The 18060-nt window shown below is 40.2% G+C and overlaps 1 protein-coding gene across 2 annotated transcripts in view; it reads left to right on the top strand.

The window, feature by feature from the left end:
* The window catches only part of LOC126479837 (golgin subfamily A member 1), a 130670-nt gene that overhangs the window by 14809 nt on the left and 97801 nt on the right, over positions 1 to 18060 (top strand). For both annotated transcript variants that reach the window (XM_050103819.1, XM_050103818.1), the window contains exons 3-4: positions 1706 to 1794; positions 1876 to 2004. In XM_050103819.1, the coding sequence (XP_049959776.1) occupies positions 1706 to 1794; positions 1876 to 2004 (218 nt within the window). The remainder of the gene's footprint in view (positions 1 to 1705; positions 1795 to 1875; positions 2005 to 18060) is intronic.

The following is an 18060-nucleotide window of genomic DNA, read 5'->3' as shown; positions in this document are numbered from 1 at the left end:
CAGCGTTACTTCTTGGGGAGTGAATCGGACCACCCTTCTCCATTTGTACTGGTCCCTTGTCTGTTCGAAACTAGACTATTTGTGTTTCATTTATTCATCTACACATCTGTCCCTCTTACATCGTCTCAATACTATCCACCATTGTGGCGTCCGTTTGGCCAGTGGCACCTTTTACACTAGCCCAACTGAGAGTCTTTATGCAGAAGCTGCCGAACTACCGCTATCATACTGCCATGACTGTTTCTTCAGCATGTACACGTGCCAATTGTCTGCCATACCTGGCCACCCATCCTGTGCCTCATCCTTCAATGACTCCTTTTATTGCCAGTATGGGGCACATTCCTCTTCTCTGTTGCCTTCTGGAGTTCGCATTCAGCTCTTGTTCTGGCAGCTTAACTTCACGCTACATGCCACTTTCTCGATGTCTCTTGGACTGACCGTGGTGTCATGTGTGCCTTCGTCATTGGCACCAACAATTTTTGGTATCGACTTCTGAAACACTGCTCAATATCTACATCAGAGCTCTTCGCCCTGTATCAGGCCATGCAGTACATCAGGCGACACAGGCTTTTCAATGGCATCATCTGCTCCGACTCTCTGTGCCCTTCAAGAATATCAGTGTGCTGTACACCGTCCATTCTCAGTGCAATGGCTCCAGGAAAGCTGTCACTTGCTCACTCATGATGGAGCCACTGTGAAGTTCATGTGGGTTCCTGGTAATGTCAGTCTGAAGGAAAACGAAGCCACTTACAGCGCTGCCAAGGCCACAGTCCTCGTATCTTGACCCACCAGTTTGTCCGTTCCCTTCTAATGATCTCTGTGTTGCTGTCTGTCAGCAGGTGGTGTCACTTTGGCATCAGCACTGGTCCTCCCTTTAAGGGAACAAGCTCCGGTGAATTAAGCCTCTCCCAGCAGCTTGGATGACCGTCTCTTGGCCCTCTTGCTGTGAGGAGATCTTTTTAGCTAGGGCGCGTATTGGACACTGTCTTTTTAGCCATCGCCACTTGATCAGGGGTGCACCCCTGCCATGTTGTGCTCATTGCCCTCAGTCTTTGACATTTTGGCATTTACATTCTATTTATGTTTGCTGTCAGAGTTATCGGCCATCTTAGCGAACGATGCGCAGGCTGGTGACTACATTTTGCTTTTTATCTGTTGTAGCAATATGTCGAAGGACATTTAATCTTTAATTCAGGACCTCCATTTCTCTATGGCGTATTTTTTGGACCTTTCTCCAAGTCCCTGTTTTTAGTCTCTCCTTCTGTTGATTGGGCTCAATGTGTAGTCGTTTTTAACTCCTTTTTTGTCTTCATGTTCTATGGTTCTGATTTGGGGGCATATGACCCCTAGTTATTTTTGTGCCCTAAAACTAAACAAGCAAACAAGTAAGAAAAAGAAAAAGCAGGGTTTGTTGGTTTCACCAAATAATGACTTGCCACTTGTGATTATGTTATACTCATCACATTTAATTATTTCTCAAATGTGGTTTGTTCATAGTATTACATTCCTTACAGTCAGTAGTGAATAATACGTAAATTTTATTGGTTATTTTGATGTTGCCCACTTCCATTTTAACAGTAGTACAGTAAAAGTGATGTAATATTTTGATGTTTTATATGATCACAGATTTATTCGTTTTATTCTGTGTATGCTTATTTAACTATCACAACATTTTCATGCTGTTTTCTTAACTGGAACCATATAGAGTACAAGAAGAAAGTGTATCAATATCAAGAAGATATGGACCAACTGGAAGGTTTTCAAACGCAGGAAATGGCAAAGATAAAACATCTAGTAAGTGACCTCATAATTTAAGTCGATTCTAATTTTTGTTATCCTTCATTACGAAGCTCTTATGTTGATGTACATTTTCAGTTGCTTGTGACAGAACAGGAGGTTACTGAGAAAACAGAAACTTTAAAAGAGGTGACAAGCCAAGTGGAATCATTGAAGTTGGAAGTTAACAGACTGAGACGCTATGAAGAGGAATTAAGTCGTGTGCAGGTACGGAGTAACTGTATGCGTCCATTGAAGTTCCCAATGTTTACTTCTCTTTATGTTCATGTAGCAACAAACATGCACAATATAATATATTTTTTGTGACAAGGGTAATTACAGCAAATTGTTCATGTGAATTGCAATACAGGAAAAGATTAGCTGTACGCAAATAGCAATATTTTTTTCTTGCTTGCTGTGTGGAGCCATACAGTTAGAAATAGTGGATGTAGCTTTCATGTGTATGTTTTGCACATTCGAGCACGATTACTTTTTGTGGAGCTGCTGATTATGCACATTCTGCCAGCACATCATTTCAATGGTGTCAGAACTGCTTGAGGCTCACATCTGCATCTGGTGGCTTTTTGAAGGAGCTGAAATAATGCTGAAGCACACATAGTGATAGTGCTTAAGGTATGTTTTTTTTATTCTTCATGCATGGTTTTACTTCTTCAGTTGTGCAGTTGTGAAATAGTTAATAAGCCAGTACTGTTTGCGAAAGTTAGTTTGAAAATAGATTTTTTCCTTGGCATTTTCCTGTTTCTGACTGTCTATAGTGATTTATCTTTCACTTTCTCTTTTAGTTTATTAGTACTAATATAAATGAGAATGAGTGAATTTGTAGTGGAATGTTATCTCTGTGTAAAATGCATGTTTAAATTTACTGGCATCATCATCAGTAACTATGATATTACTGTATAACTTGCAGCTTTTTCTTTGTTAAAAGAAATGGAATAAAGCAGCAATGTTTTTAATAATTAAGACATTTATAATTTACCTGTAAATATCAAACAGATGAAACCAAAAGATAGATACATTACTGTTCCTCCAATTATGTGTGTGGAAGTGTTTTATCATGATGATGAACTTATTTGTGTAATGAAGCAGCATGTGATACTAGTAATAATCTGGATAATAGATTTGGCCTATTGTGATCTGTTACTGGTGTATAAGTGCTTCTATTTGAATATTGTTTTTCACATGTCAATGAAATACGAAAGGATAAATAAGAAACCTGAAGTTAGTGAATAATAGTGTCAAAAAATCGTTAGGGACTAATAAGTCAGTACTCTCCAGACTGGCCACAAGAAGAGGGAAATTAACTTCTCTCTTTCCCTGTTCTTCTCTTTTTCCCTGTTCTTCACACACCTGGGTGTCATATGTCATTCTCCTGTAAGCCACTAACCACACTGGACTGTTTACACACACACACACACACACACACACACACACACACACACACACACACACACATTTTAATTTGTACCTAGGATAGTGTAAGGGATGATGTTCCAGAGCTGAATTCATATGGCTCCAATCCACTGGTTCCAACCATGCCTTTTTGGAAGGTTTGAGTGCATTGTCCTTTTTATTAGTTCCTGCAAAATAGAAACTATTTTCGAGTAATTAATATACTGCATGAACCAATGTTTCTTCTTCTTCTTCTTCTTCCTGGCTCAACAGTGCATGATGGTCCTTGACCTGCTGCAGGACACCATTCGATTCGTCTCTGTCCAGTGTCTTTAGTCTCCATTCTCTGACACCAATAATTTTTTAAATCTTCTTGTGTGTTTCGAAGTCTTCATTTTCCCAACTTCTTTGTTCCACTGGGTTTTGCAGCAGTGCTGTTTTTGGCAGGTTCACATGTTCCATGTGAAAAACACGGCCAACCCATTTCATGTGGTTTATTTTAATGAACTTCATGATTTGAAGATCTTGATATAATATGTAAAGTTCAAAATTATATCATCTGGACAATGCTCGTTCTTCATCAGTTGCCCCATACAGTTTGCATAATATCTTTCGTTCAGAATGCCCTGTTGGCTCTTAACACTTGCATCAAGTGTCCAGATTTCTGAGCCATATGTTAATACTGCATGTATTATAGTTTCATACAGCTGACATTTTGTTCATCTGGACAGGTTTCTGCACTTAAGTTGCAGGGCCAGCCCATAGTAACATTTATTAGCTAGATGGATGCACTGTTTTATTTTCATATTAACATATCATTCTGTGGTGTTACCAGTGTTTGCAGATAGACAAACTCACTAACATATTCTATTTGTGCCTGGTCAAAGTCTGTCATTGTATTTAGTTCTGATCATATTATTAACTTGCAATTAGTTTTATTAATCTTCACTTCCAGTCCCATTTCTATTGCTGCTACCTCCAGTGCCGTGTATCTTTCTTTAGGAGCTAGTTGTGTTTTTGCAGTAATATCCACATCATCAGCATGGGCCAGTTGATGCACCATTCTAATGTATATTGTGCCTGTTGTTGATTTCAGCACAGCATCTCTTATTACCTTCTCTATTGCTATGTTAAAAAGCATACGTGAGAGTGCATCCCCTTGTCTCAGTCCACAGTTTCAAAACTTCGCGTTAACTTTCCTTGTATCCATACTTTATGTACTACTTTTTCCATTGCCAAACTTATGAGGCATATTAAATGTTGTGATATACCCAGTTCATTCATTGCTTCAATAAGCTTATTTCTTTTTATGGTGTCGTATACTCCTTCAAAATCAACAGATATGTGATGTTTTTCTATATTGTATTCCCTTGTTTTTTTCCAATATCTGCCTCAGAGTGGATATTTGGTCAATAGCTGATTTACCATATCTAATGCCTATGTAATATCTCCCAATTTCTTGTTCTGCAAAAGGTTTTATGAGGGTGCAAAACAGGGAGGAGAATATATGCAGTGTTCAATAACGCAATTCTCCTGTAGTTTGTACAATCCAGAATCTCCCCTTTCTTATGTAGTGCATGTCACACCAATATTTCAATCCTCTCGGATGACTTTTGTGTCAATACAGGGCTATTACAAATGATTGAAGCGATTTCATAAATTCACTGTAGCTCCATTCATTGACATATGGTCACGACACACTACAGATACGTAGAAAAACTCATAAAGTTTTGTTCGGCTGAAGCCGCACTTCTGGTTTCTGCCGCCAGAGCGCTTGAGAGCACAGTGAGACAAAATGGCGACAGGAGCCGAGAATGCGTATGTCGTGCTTGAAATGCACTCACATCAGTCAGTCATAACAGTGCAACGACACTTCAGGACGAAGTTCAACAAAGATCCACCAACTGCTAACTCCATTCGGCAATGGTATGCGCAGTTTAAAGCTTCTGGATGCTTCTGTAAGGGGAAATCAACGGGTCGGCCTGCAGTGAGCGAATAAACGGTTGAACGCGTGCGGGCAAGTTTCACGCGTAGCCCACGGAAGTCGACGAATAAAGCAAGCAGGGAGCTAAACATACCACAGCCGATGGTTTGGAAAATCTTACGGAAAAGGCTAGAGCAGGAGCCTTACCGTTAACAATTGCTACAAGCCCTGACACCCGATGACAAAGTCAAACGCTTTGAATTTTCGGCGCGGTTCCAACAGCTCATGGAAGAGGATGCGTTCAATGTGAAACTTGTTTTCAGTGATGAAGCAACATTTTTTCTTAATTGTGAAGTGAACAGACACAATGTGCAAATCTGGGCGGTAGAGAATCCTCACGCATTTGTGCAGCAAATTCGCAATTCACCAAAAGTTAACGCGTTTTGTGCAGTCTCACGGTTTAAAGTTTATGGCCCCTTTTTCTTCTGCGAAAAAAACGTTACAGGACACATGTATCTGGACATGCTGGAAAATTGGCTCATGCCATAACTGGAGACCAACAGCGCTGACTTCATCTTTCAACAGGATGGTGCTCCACTGCACTTCCATCATGATGTTCGGCATTTCTTAAACAGGAGATTGGAAAACCGATGGATTGTTCGTGATGGAGATCATGATCAGCAATTCATGTCATGGCCTCCACGCTCTCCCGACTTAACCCCATGCGATTTCTTTCTGTGGGGTTATGTGAAAGATTCAGTGTTTAAACCTCCTCTACCAGGAAATGTGGCAGAACTGCGAGCTCGCATCAACGATGCTTTCGAACTCATTGATGGGGACATGCTGCGCCGAGTGTGGGAGGAACTTGATTATCGGCTTGATGTCTGCCGAATCACTAAAGGGGCACATATCTCAAAATAATAAAGTTATTGTAGAGCTGTGAAATCGCTTCAATCATTTGTAATAACCCTGTATATCTGAGGTCAGAAGCGTCCATGTATCTAATCACATGTTCTCCACCACACTTAATAAGCTGAGGTGGCAGGTGACTTATTGTTGATTATGCTAGCCAAATCTGTTGCATTGAGGGCATCCCATTTTCCTCTTCTTTTCAGTTAGTTCCAATGCTTGAGCATTCTGATTATAATAATTCCTTGTGGTACTCTGACCAAAATATAACACTCCTTCCTGTGAAGCTATTAGTTCACCATTTTTTTCCATCTAGATTGTGTTGTGTTGAAATTCCTTTTTAAGGTTATTGATCTCCCTGTAGAATTTTTACCTTTCATTAGCATTATTCAGTGATTCAGCATTCTGCAACTGTCTTTTGAAAAACTTCCCTCCTGTTCTCTCAGAATCAGTTTTTTTATAGGCCTCTTTTCTCTGTTATCATCCACAAACAAGCTTATTCTTCTGGCCTGCATGTTTTTATATGCTTCATTATTTGTTCTTGTTGTCTTGTCACACTCTTCGCCTCATCATTCATTCCTTCTGTTCCATACGAATCACTTCCTCTGCAGCAGCCTGTATTTCATTTCTCATTTTATTCCACTGGTCATTTATATTATGAGCATGTATGAACCAATTTTGACTTCTATCAGGATGTTTCACTTTTTGGGATGGGGTGCAAACACAGAACCTGATCAATTGTGGGAAATATTATAACAAACTAAGCATCTAGGCATGGTTCAAAGAATCCTCGCAGCTTCATTTCTACCAGTGCTTCTCTCCAACGTTGCAAACATTCTGTGAAGAGTGCTGGACATAACAACTTGACATGAGAAACAGAAATTGTAAAAGGGGGGGAAAAATTAAAGGAAAAAGAAACAGAGCAAGATGGGTGAAAATATGGAGGAGAAAAAAATCAAAAAGGAAGATTAAGGCTTAATGTCACATGGATGGAAGTTGTCACTAAAGACAGCTCTAGCTCAGAATGGAAAAGTACAATGATGGATAATGGTCATATCCTTTTGCATATAAACCATAACAGCATTTTCTGGTTCCTTGATCACTAAGAGCAGACTTAATTTGTACTTCAGTATGAGGGATGCTTATTTCATTGTAGTGGGGGGGGGGGGGACGGCACGTTCGCTTGCTTGCTTGCTTGCTCGCTCGCTCGCTCGCTCACTCACACCGGTATAATAGTATCCTTGCATATGAATACATTTGTAAATGCAGACTTTAATTTTGTGACTGTCCGTCTTCAGTTTCAAAACCAAAAGTACTCATGAGAGCTTGGGTAGATGGGTGGAATCCCTTCATTCACTTTTAAATATGATCAGATTTTTGCAGGATTTTCTAATGTTCTTATGGAGTGACAAATTTCCATTAAGTCTTCTCAATCAGTTTCCCTGTTTTCTTTTTATAGAGCGAGGAGCTATAGAGAGTACAGTGCACAAGGGGAAAAAAAAAGCTTGGGGGGGGGGGGGGGGGTGTAGGCAGGGTGGCCTACCACAGTGGAAACTTTTTTTTTAATCACCAACCTCTCTGACCCCAAAATCCACCCTAGGTGTCTTCTAAAAGTTCCCTACCCCTAGCATGGCCTTAGTCTCCTTTCTTAGATGTCTCTCCCAATAGTGCAAACCTCTTGAAAGAGGAAGAATCCACAACTTTAAGATGGATCCCACCTTAATCACTCTTCCTGAAGGCAAAGGTACTATCACTGTCATGATGAATCACATCATTTACCGGAAAGGAGGCATTGTCTTACTGTAACGTGCCCAAGAGTACTAACGGCGGGGATCCCATAAACTGGAACCTCATTTTTTGCTTCTTGACCATACGTCCTGTCCACACCACGTACCTGATACTCCCGCGGCGGTCGTATTGTTCTGCTCCACACTGCTGCTGGCTTGCCTGAAATTTTGTATCTAAATATGCAAGTGGGTTAGGGAGCCACTCAACATCAAACACAACACTGTCCTACATCTGGTATGAACGACTATATTCTGAGACGATAAGAAAATCACAGGTTGCACTGTTTACATTCTAAGTCATAAATGTGTATGCCAGTTAATATTTTTGATGATTATCTGTCCACAATATCAGTTGGACGAGCGTGCACATAACCGAACATGGCGCAGATGATTGTTGATGATGCAGAAGCCGAATAATCGAACTAAATTTCTTATGCTTGTCACGTGTACACAGATATCTGGTACCAGTCCTCCTTGACACTAGTAATAATGTAACACTGTTCATAATGTTAAATTTTCAGTTCTCAGTTCTCATTTGTACGAGTGTGCACATAACCATCACAGAACAGTTGATTGTTGATGATGCGGAAACGCAGTGACGTTCTCATCCTTGCTACAAGACACTGGCAGGTAACAAAAGAACGCTACCTACAGTGCAGCCTCTATAGCAAAACACAGTTACAGTGCAGCGGATAAACAAAGAGCTAATATAATAAGACACAAGAATATTAAGTCCCTGAAATAGATAAGTTTACAAATACAAAAGGTTAGATATGATAGACAGGTGCCTAAAAGAAAGAGATAAAAGAAAAATAGTAGAAAAACACGCATTCACTGCTTCTCTTGGTAGACAATATCACTGATGACACTATTACCCATAAGAACTAGAGAACCTCCATCAGCACTAGGCCAAAAAAAATAAATATTTCACTACTCACAAAACTGTGTCACAAGGGAGCATTCATTGCACTGAAAGGGAGTGGTGAGTGGCAGTAGCGGTCGATGCTGCACCGACCGGCAAATGTGCAGTACAGTCGTCTGCTTGCCACTCTCGCCTCGCGGTAATCTGTCCATTGGTGTACATAAAACAGGTTAATGACACTCTGCGTTGTCCTAGCAATGCCTATTCAACTTACTTGTAGTCTGTTACTACTACAGGAGACATTACATGTTCTATATGACATAATAAACACACAGCCTAATAAAAAAGAATATATGAATCTCCTCTAAGTTAAATTTAGTTACTAAGTGAATAATACAAAAATAATAACAATCATTAAGCAGGAGTAGTAAGAAATTCTTAAATGAAAAACCTTTCAGATAACACAACCTATAGACACTAGTAATCACTCAAATCATATCACTGTAAGGGCAAGAAGATACATAATACATATAGTCTGGAGTGAACAGACAGAAAGTGAGAAAAAAAAATAGTGTTGCATATGGCAGTAACACATCCTAGTTAAATCTCAGTCAATTAAGAGCGTCCTCATAAAACCTCATAATAATCAGAAATGAATGTTTGTATTTAAGGACAATAACAGCTAACATATATACAGATTCAGACATGTCACATATAACGATCAGCCATTAATCTTGCTCACTGTGGTAGGGTTTAATGTTTTCCACATGGTGTTTGCCCTCGTGTGTACCTGACTTCACACGAACCAGTTCAACAGTATTAGGACATTTGATATTAATAATACAATATGGACCTTGGTAGGTACAGAGAGGTGGCTAAAGCCGGAAATAAGTACAGCCGAAATTTGTTCAAACTATCTAACAGTTTTCAGAAAGGATATATTAAATACGGTTGGTGGTGGAGTATTTATTGCTGTCAGAGGTAGTTTGCCATGTAGCAAAATTGAAGTAGATAGTCCATGTGAAATAGTATGGGTAGAGGTTATACCTGACAATCAGACTAAACTATTAATTGGATCATTTTACCGACCCCCCAACTCGGAAGACATAGTTGCTGAACAGTTCAGAGAAAACTTGAGTCTCATTTCAAATAAGTACCCTGCTCATACAATTATAGTTGTTGGTGACTTCAATCTGCCCTTGATATGCTGGAAAAATTATGTGTTTAAAGCCGGCGGCAGGTGTAAAACATCATCTGAATAATGCTTTCTCAGAAAATTATTTTGAACAATTAGTTCATGAGCCCACTCGAAGTGTAAATGGTTGCGAAAGCATACTTGACCTTTTAGCAACAAATAATCCTGGACAAATAGTGAGTATTGTGACAAATACAGGGATTAGCGACCACGAGGTAGTTGCTGATAGGCTGAATACCGTAACAACTACAACCATCAAAAATAAATGCAAAGTATATCTATTTTAAAAAAAAAGGCTGAAAAAAATGCTCTTAACGCCTAAGTGTAGAAAAGTTGTGGAATGTTTTCAAAGAGATAGAATCAGCAGCAATTGAGAGATATATACCACATAAATTAATAACTGATGGTACTGATTCCCCATGGTACACAAATCGGATCAGATTGTTGCACAAGTAACGAAAAAAGCACGCCAAATTTAAAGGAACGCATAATCCCCAAGATTGGCAAAGTTTTACAGAAGTTCCAAATATAGCGCATACTTCAATATGAGATGCTTTTAATAATTTCCACAATGAAATTCTGTCTGGAAATCTGGCAGAAAACCCAAAGAGATTCTGGTCACACATAGCACACCTGTGGCAAGACACAATAAATACCTTCACTCCGCGATAACAATGGTGAAGTCACTGATGACAGTGTTACTAAAGCAGAGTTATTAAACACTGTTTTCCAAAACTCCTTCGCCAAAGAAGACGAAGTAAATATTCCTGAATTCCAATCAAGAACAACTGCCAAGATGAGAAACATAGAGGTAGATATCCTTGGTGTAACAAAGCAGCTTAAATCACTTAATAAAGGCAAGGCCTCTGGTCAAGATTGTATACCAGTCAGGTTCCTCTCAGAGTATGCTCCATATTTAGTAATTATATACAACCACTCGCTCACAGAAAGATCCGTACCTAAAGACTGGAAAATTGCTCAAGTCACACCAATACCCAAAAAGGGAAGTAGGAGTAATTCGCTGAATTACAGGCCTGTATCACTAACATCGATTTGCAGTAGGGTTTTAGAACATACACTGTATTCGAACATTATGAAGTACCTCGAAGAAAAAGATTTATTGACATATAGTCAGCACGGATTCAGAAAATATCATTCTTGTGAAACACAAATAGTTCTTTATACTCATGAAGTAATAAGTGCTATCGACAGGGGATGTCAATTTGATTCCATATTTTTAGATTTCCAGATGGCTTTAGACACCGTTCCTCACAAGCGTCTTCTAACCAAACTGTGTGCCTACGGTGTATCGCCTCAGTTGTGTGACTGGATTCATGATTTCCTGTCAGAAAGGTCACAGTTCGTATTAATAGATGAAAAGTCATCCAGTAAAACAGAAGTAATATCCGGCGTTCCCCAAGGAAGTGTTATAGGCCCTCTATTGTCCCTGATCTATATTAACGACATAGGAGACAATCTGAGTAGCCCTATTACATTGTTTGCAGATGATGCTGTCATTTACTGTCTTGTAAAATCATCAGATGATCAAAACGACTTGCATAATGATTTAGATAAGATATCTGTATGGCGCAAAAAGTGGCAATTGACCCTGAATAGAGAAAAGTGTGAAGTTATTCACAGGAGTACTAAAAGAAATCAGCTAAATTTTGATCACGCAGTAAGTAACACAAATCTGAAGGCTGTAAATTCAACTAAATACTTAGGGATTACAATTACAAATAACCTAAATTGGAACGATCACATAGATAATATTGTGGGTAGATCAAACCAGACTGCGATTCATTGGCAGAACACTTAGAAGGTACATCAGGTCTACCAAAGAGACTGCTTACACTATGCTTGTCCACCCTATTCTGGAGTATTGCTGTGCGGTGTGGGATCCTCATCAGGTGGGACTGACGGATGACATCGAAAAAGTACAAAGAGGGGCAGCTTGTTTTGTATTACCATGAAATAGGGGAGATAGTGTCACAGACATGATATGTGATTTGGAGTGGCATTCATTAAAACAAAGGCGATTTTTATTGCGACGGGAACTTCTCATGAAATTTCAATCACCATATTTCTCCTCTGTTTGCGAAAACATTCTGTTGGCACCCACCTACATAGGGAGAAATGATCATCACGATAAAATAAGAGAAATCAGGGCTTGCACAGAAAAATGTGAGTGCTCGTTTTTCCCGCGTGCCATTCGAGAGTGGAACGGTAGAGAGACAGCATGAAGGTGGTTCATTGAACCCTCTGCCAGGCACTTTATTGTGAATAGCAGAGTAATCACGTAGGTGTAGATGTACTCATGATGGAACTTCTTAATTTCTTCGTTCAGCTTGCTAGAACGTGTGTGGGTTTTGATTAATACAGGGTCACTGATTTCATACTTAATTGGTTGCACAATCTTATCATGTCTTTCTTTCTGCTGTTGAGCCTCATCACATAAATGCTCCACAGCCAGTTCAATTTTCCTGTTCGACGATTGATTCACAGTGAGAGAATCATTCAAGATGCTGGAGAATATACCCGTATCTCACCTTCAAACTCTTCAATGCAGGATCTTCATTTTGCTCAAGTCGAATATTCTTAAGTAATTTGGTAACAAATGACTCGTATTGAATGCCCTTGATCAAATTAATGCTCAATGCCTGCCCTTGTGGCCTATTAACATTTATATCAATGCCAGGTGGCATCCTCGAAAGTGCATCAGATATGATGTTTCGGTTCCCGTGTCAGTAGACAACACTAAATTGATATTCTTGTAAGGCAAGTGCCCATCTGGTGAGACATCTATGGTATAATTTGCCATCAAGTAAGAAGGTCAATGCCTTATGGTCTGTTACTGCCTTGGTGGTTCTATCAGCCAGGTAATATCTGAATCTTGTGAAACCCCATAGGACAGGAAGTGCCTCTCTCTCTGTGACTGTATATTGCCATTCCCATTTAATCAGAGCCTTGCTTGCAAATGCAATTGTTTTAACATTATCTGTGACCATTTCATCCAGTGGGTATAAGTGCGGCTAATCCATAGTCTGAGCTGTCACAAGCCAAGTAAAATTCTGTGCTCATGTCTGCAGCTTAGGATCGCACAGCTTAGGATCGCACAGCTGTTGATTTATTTCCTTGAAAGCACCTTGGCATTCATCTGTCCAATCCCATAACACTTTGTTCTTCGGCAGATTCAACAGATGTGGGTTACTAAGTGACTGCCCACTTATAAACTTCCTATACCATCCACATAAACCAAGGAAACCTCTTAATTGCTTCTTACAGCGTGGCACAGAAAAATCCTTGACCGCTTGTAGTTTGTCTTCATCCAGTTTGTTCCCATGTGCATTGACGATGTGGCCAAGAAACTTAACCTCACTCCTTCCAAAATCTGATTTCTCCCAATTTACGGTCATTCCTGCCTTCTCAAAGGCCATGAGTACCTCTTCAGGTGTTTTAACATGCTCTTCCCAGTCTGCAGTCGTTATCAGGATGTCGTCAATGTACAAAGTGACCTTCTTACTCAACTGCTCACACAGTACCATATCCAGTGCTCTAACAAAGGCAGAGGTGGAGATATTAAGGCCAAATGGTAGTATGCAATACTGGTAGTTTCTTCCTCCATACAGGAATGCAGTGAAGGGTCTTGAATCCTTATGTAGGGGGACCTGCCAGTACCCTTATCTGAGATCAGTACTACTGAATACTCTTGGCCCATGAAACTTTTGGAGTAATTCTTCCAAATTCTCAGGTCTTACTCTTTCTGGAATAATAATTTTATTCACTGGACTTGCATCCAACACTACTAGGACATCGCCATTCCTTTTTTCCACAACGATCAATGGTTTGTTATATTGGCTAGTTGACCTTTCTATTATTCCCATTGGCAACATTCTTTGGAGCTCTTCTTCCACTGCTTCAGGTTTAGTTTGAGTTATCTCATAAGACCATACAAAAAATTGTTCATGCTCCTTCACTTGTAATTTGCACTCAGCTGTCTTGATTTTACCAGGTTCACTTGAAAAAACCTGCCTGTACCTTCGCAGGACCCTCATCAATTCTTCTATGACCTCATGGTCTTGATGTTCTAATAACTGGGGTTTCCTTTTGATAACAGGTTCAGTGTCTTCTGTGCTGCTCTTGCCTTCCCATATCTACTGCTTCTTGCTCGGAGCTCCCGAATCTCCTTTCACAGCGCCTGGTGGTGGAAGTCGGAGATCAATATCACAGCATATCTTAGTTGTCCCAACTACTTCTTTGACATTGATTCTCTCTTTAAAGGTAATAACAACTTCTGTTCCTCCTTTCAGTACTTCCACACATCCTTTTCCAAAGTTTAATCGAGCCTTTTGTTCACTTAACCAGTCATCCCCTAAAATTATGGGCAATGCCAACCCAGGCATGACTAGTGCCGACACATCATAATTTTCATTGCACAAGCTTCATTGTGACTAAGATCTGTCCCATAATAACCTTATTCTTTGTACCAACGGTACCTGTGATACATATTCCATGTACAGGAAAATTGGGTATCCTCCTTCCTTGTTCCAACCACTTCGTATGGAGCTTCTGACATACTGCATTGACCTGGCTACCAGAGTCCACTAAAACATCGATACGAGTACCAAAGATTTCTGCTTCAATGATAGGCTGTATAGCTTCCTCACGGCCTTCTCCAACTTCTTGCAATAGGTCTTCCATAATCTCTGTCACATTATCCAGCTTGCGAATAGACATAATTATGGGCCCTCCATCCTCCATTCCTGATCGGGCCACACCAGGAACCTCCTCTAGTTTTTCGGTGTTCTTTCCCTATGCTGCCTGTCCAGGCTATGGCTTGAGTTTCCCACCTGGTCATCTGATGAATCGTGCTGAGTTCTGATACCCGTACCCACTACGGTGTCCTCTATGACCGCCATGGCCACGGAAACTACTGCCATGTCTCCTGCCATTACTATTATTCCAATGTTGTCCATTATGTCTGTTGTTATGGTTTAAATGGGTATCTGTATTGGATTCGTTGTTCCCTGATACTCCTTCTGTTCCTCATGACTCATACAACGTGTCTAATTGTCCGAAGGCTGACTTCATTGCCTCTACGTCATCTCTAGGGATCACTAGCAACTTATCCGGAACTCCAGTTGGTGGTTTACATATGATCAGGGACACTATTGCTTCTGTCATCATTGGTTCATCTAAATAAAAGTTCCTCTCATAATAATCTTGAAAAAAATTTCTTTAAGCTCTGATCACGCCCTCTCTCAAACGTTCTGCCTTGGTATAGACTGTTACATACTCAATTTTGCTTCTGTCACGACCAGTATTGTTGCAAAAATTCCTTTTCAAATTCAGCAAAGGTTGTATACTTACGTCCTATTCTCATACCCCAGGTACCAGCTTCACCTTCGAATCTTACTGCAACAAAACGTACCTTTCTCTGCTCATCCCATAATTCAGGTAACACGCCCTTAAATTGATCTAGGAAATCTCTGGGATGCCATCTTCCATTTGGTTCAAAGTTCTTAAAATTCCCTAAGCCAAGGAAGACCTCATCATTTTGTATACCAATTAAGCTACCTCCGGCAATGCTTCCATCACGTAATAGTGATTTCACTTCACTCTTCACCTGCTGACCGACCTGTTCCTTAGTCTTGCCTACCTCACTGTACCCCTCTTCTGTTCGCTGTGCATAAGCATCCTGGTTTAGTGCAACAGCTGATATCATGTGTTTACAGTGTTTCACTTCCTCATCCAGTTGTTCTACATGCTTGTGGTAAATCTCGACTATTTTAGTAAGTTCTTCCTTCACTTCTTTGATATCTGATTCTACCTTTTCAAAACATTTAGTACTGCCTGCAACATTCTCCTCAAATCGACTGGTAAGTTCATCTATCCTTTGATGACTTGACTCAGCCAGCTTCCTTAGAGCCTCATCTGCTCTACGGACCGCTTAATATCTTCCTTCTGATGCATTATATTTTCCCTTAATTGTTTGTTCTCATGCTTTACCGGTCGCATAATATCTTCCTTTAATTGTTTGTTATCTTGCAATAATAATTTCTGGTTGTCTTGCAATAAAGTTTCTAGCATGCCAACGATGGACAGGTCAGACCTAAATTTACAGTCATCTCGTTTGGGCATCTCCATGACTGGTGACGACACTGCATTTGGACCTCCCATATTTTTTGATAAACTACTGTCCCCTATACCGGAATCCTTCAACACTTCACTACTACTTGCTTCTGTTTTCATCTCCACCTTCTTACTTTCACCTAAAGAGTCTGCTTTCACCTCCCTGTCTACTGCAGTTGCACCGACCTCATTATTTGCCATATTGAACCACAAATAAGTCACCTAAGTGAACAATAAACAAATCACAATAACACTCGTAGCACAGAATGGATGACAATAACCATAACCAAACTACAACACCGTATGTAATCAGTGCTGTAATTCATGCCCAGAATCACACACAACATACAAGATCACATAATGGAAGAAAAAGAATGGAATTTAAGCTAAGGTAAATACAGTTGTGCAGATGTATTAACTGTTGTTAAAAAATTAGACTACAATGTAAGCAGGGTCTAGCAGTGACATTTGCTTTTCTGTATGATCGGCAAAGTAAGTAATGTCTCATAATTTAGTGATACAGAAATAATTTTTACTGTCATTGTTTGTAATTACGTAATTATAGAACGCAATCTGCACCACCAGTTAATTACTCTCATTGCTTCAGTTGCGTGAGGTAACATTGTGTTGTGGGACTTACTTTGCATTGTCATCTGGCCCCATAGTTGCAGCTGTTCCGTAGCATCGACTCAGTTGAAGCCGTGCTGCTATCAGCACTGCACCCTCTCTGCAAAGCATGGTAATGTTTGCAGCGTCATTCTTAGGCACCGCTTACGTTGTATACGGTGATGGCTACCAAAAAGTTTCCACTTTTGCTTATAGGTGCCACTAGTGTCGTCTACCATAATGGCTGCCAAATGAGTGCTCACTTTTGCACATAGGTGCCGCTAGTGTCGTCGAAAGAGTACCACTACGGAGTATGTTTACTTTGTAGCACCAGTTCTTTGCACTGTCACTAATCAGACAAGTGTATTTACTGTGTCACAAGTTCTTTGGCATACACATCTTACAGCTTGTGTGACGTCACTCAGCAATCCAAATTAACAGTCACTGTTTATACACAAATAGTTCACTCTCCTAATTAATTATACGGCACTTCTTATCCAAAAATTGCAGGTCCTGTCCGGTTACCATGTAACACGCTTGGGGTACTAATGGCGGGGTTCCCTTAAACTGAAACCTCGCTTCATGACCATGCACCCTGTCCACACCACATACCTGATACTCCTATGGACACCACATACCTGATACTCCCATGGTGGTCGTATTGTTCTGCTCCACACTGCTACTGGCTTGCCTGAAATTATTTATCTAAATATGCAAGTGGGTTAGGGGAGCCACTCAACATCAAACACAACACTGTCCTACATCTGGCACGAATGACTATATTCTGAGACGATAAGAAAATCGCAGGTTGCACTGATTACAATCTAAGTCTTAAGTGTGTTTGCCAGTTAATATTTGTGATGATTATCTTCCACCACATCAGTTGGATGAGTGTACGCATAACCGAACACGGTGCAGCTGATTGTTGATGATGCAGAAGCCGAATAATCGAACGAAATTTTTTACGCTCGTCAAACATACACAGATATCTGGTATCAGTCCACCTTGACACTAGTAATAATATAACACTGTTCATAAAGTTAAATTTTCAGTTCTCAGTTCTCACTTGTATGATCGTGCATGTAACTGTCACGGCACAGTTGATGGTTGATGATGCGGAAACACAATGAAACAGAGATTCCATTCTAGGTATGCAGTGTAACCCCCAATTTCTAACCCCCAATTCCTAGTTCTTGTTAACCAACATCTCCAACCTATTCCTCACAGCCTGTGTTCTCACATCAGAGACAAAAGCCAGTTTCTTCAGTCTCTCAACCATCTTCAGCAGAATCTCTACTTTTCACTCGTGATGCAACCTCCATATATACCCCCAAGCCCACTGTCTTCCTGCTGTTAAACACTATCTGTCCTTATGTCCTACCAACTGCAAAACCTCCACGTCGTTCATTATACACCTGACAGACTAAATCTAAATTCTTACCCATAACTACTCTTCCTT

Source organism: Schistocerca serialis, chromosome 1, assembly GCF_023864345.2.
Source record: "Schistocerca serialis cubense isolate TAMUIC-IGC-003099 chromosome 1, iqSchSeri2.2, whole genome shotgun sequence".
Taxonomy (NCBI): Eukaryota; Metazoa; Arthropoda; class Insecta; order Orthoptera; family Acrididae; genus Schistocerca; species Schistocerca serialis.
This window is presented reverse-complemented; position numbering and strand designations above follow the sequence as displayed.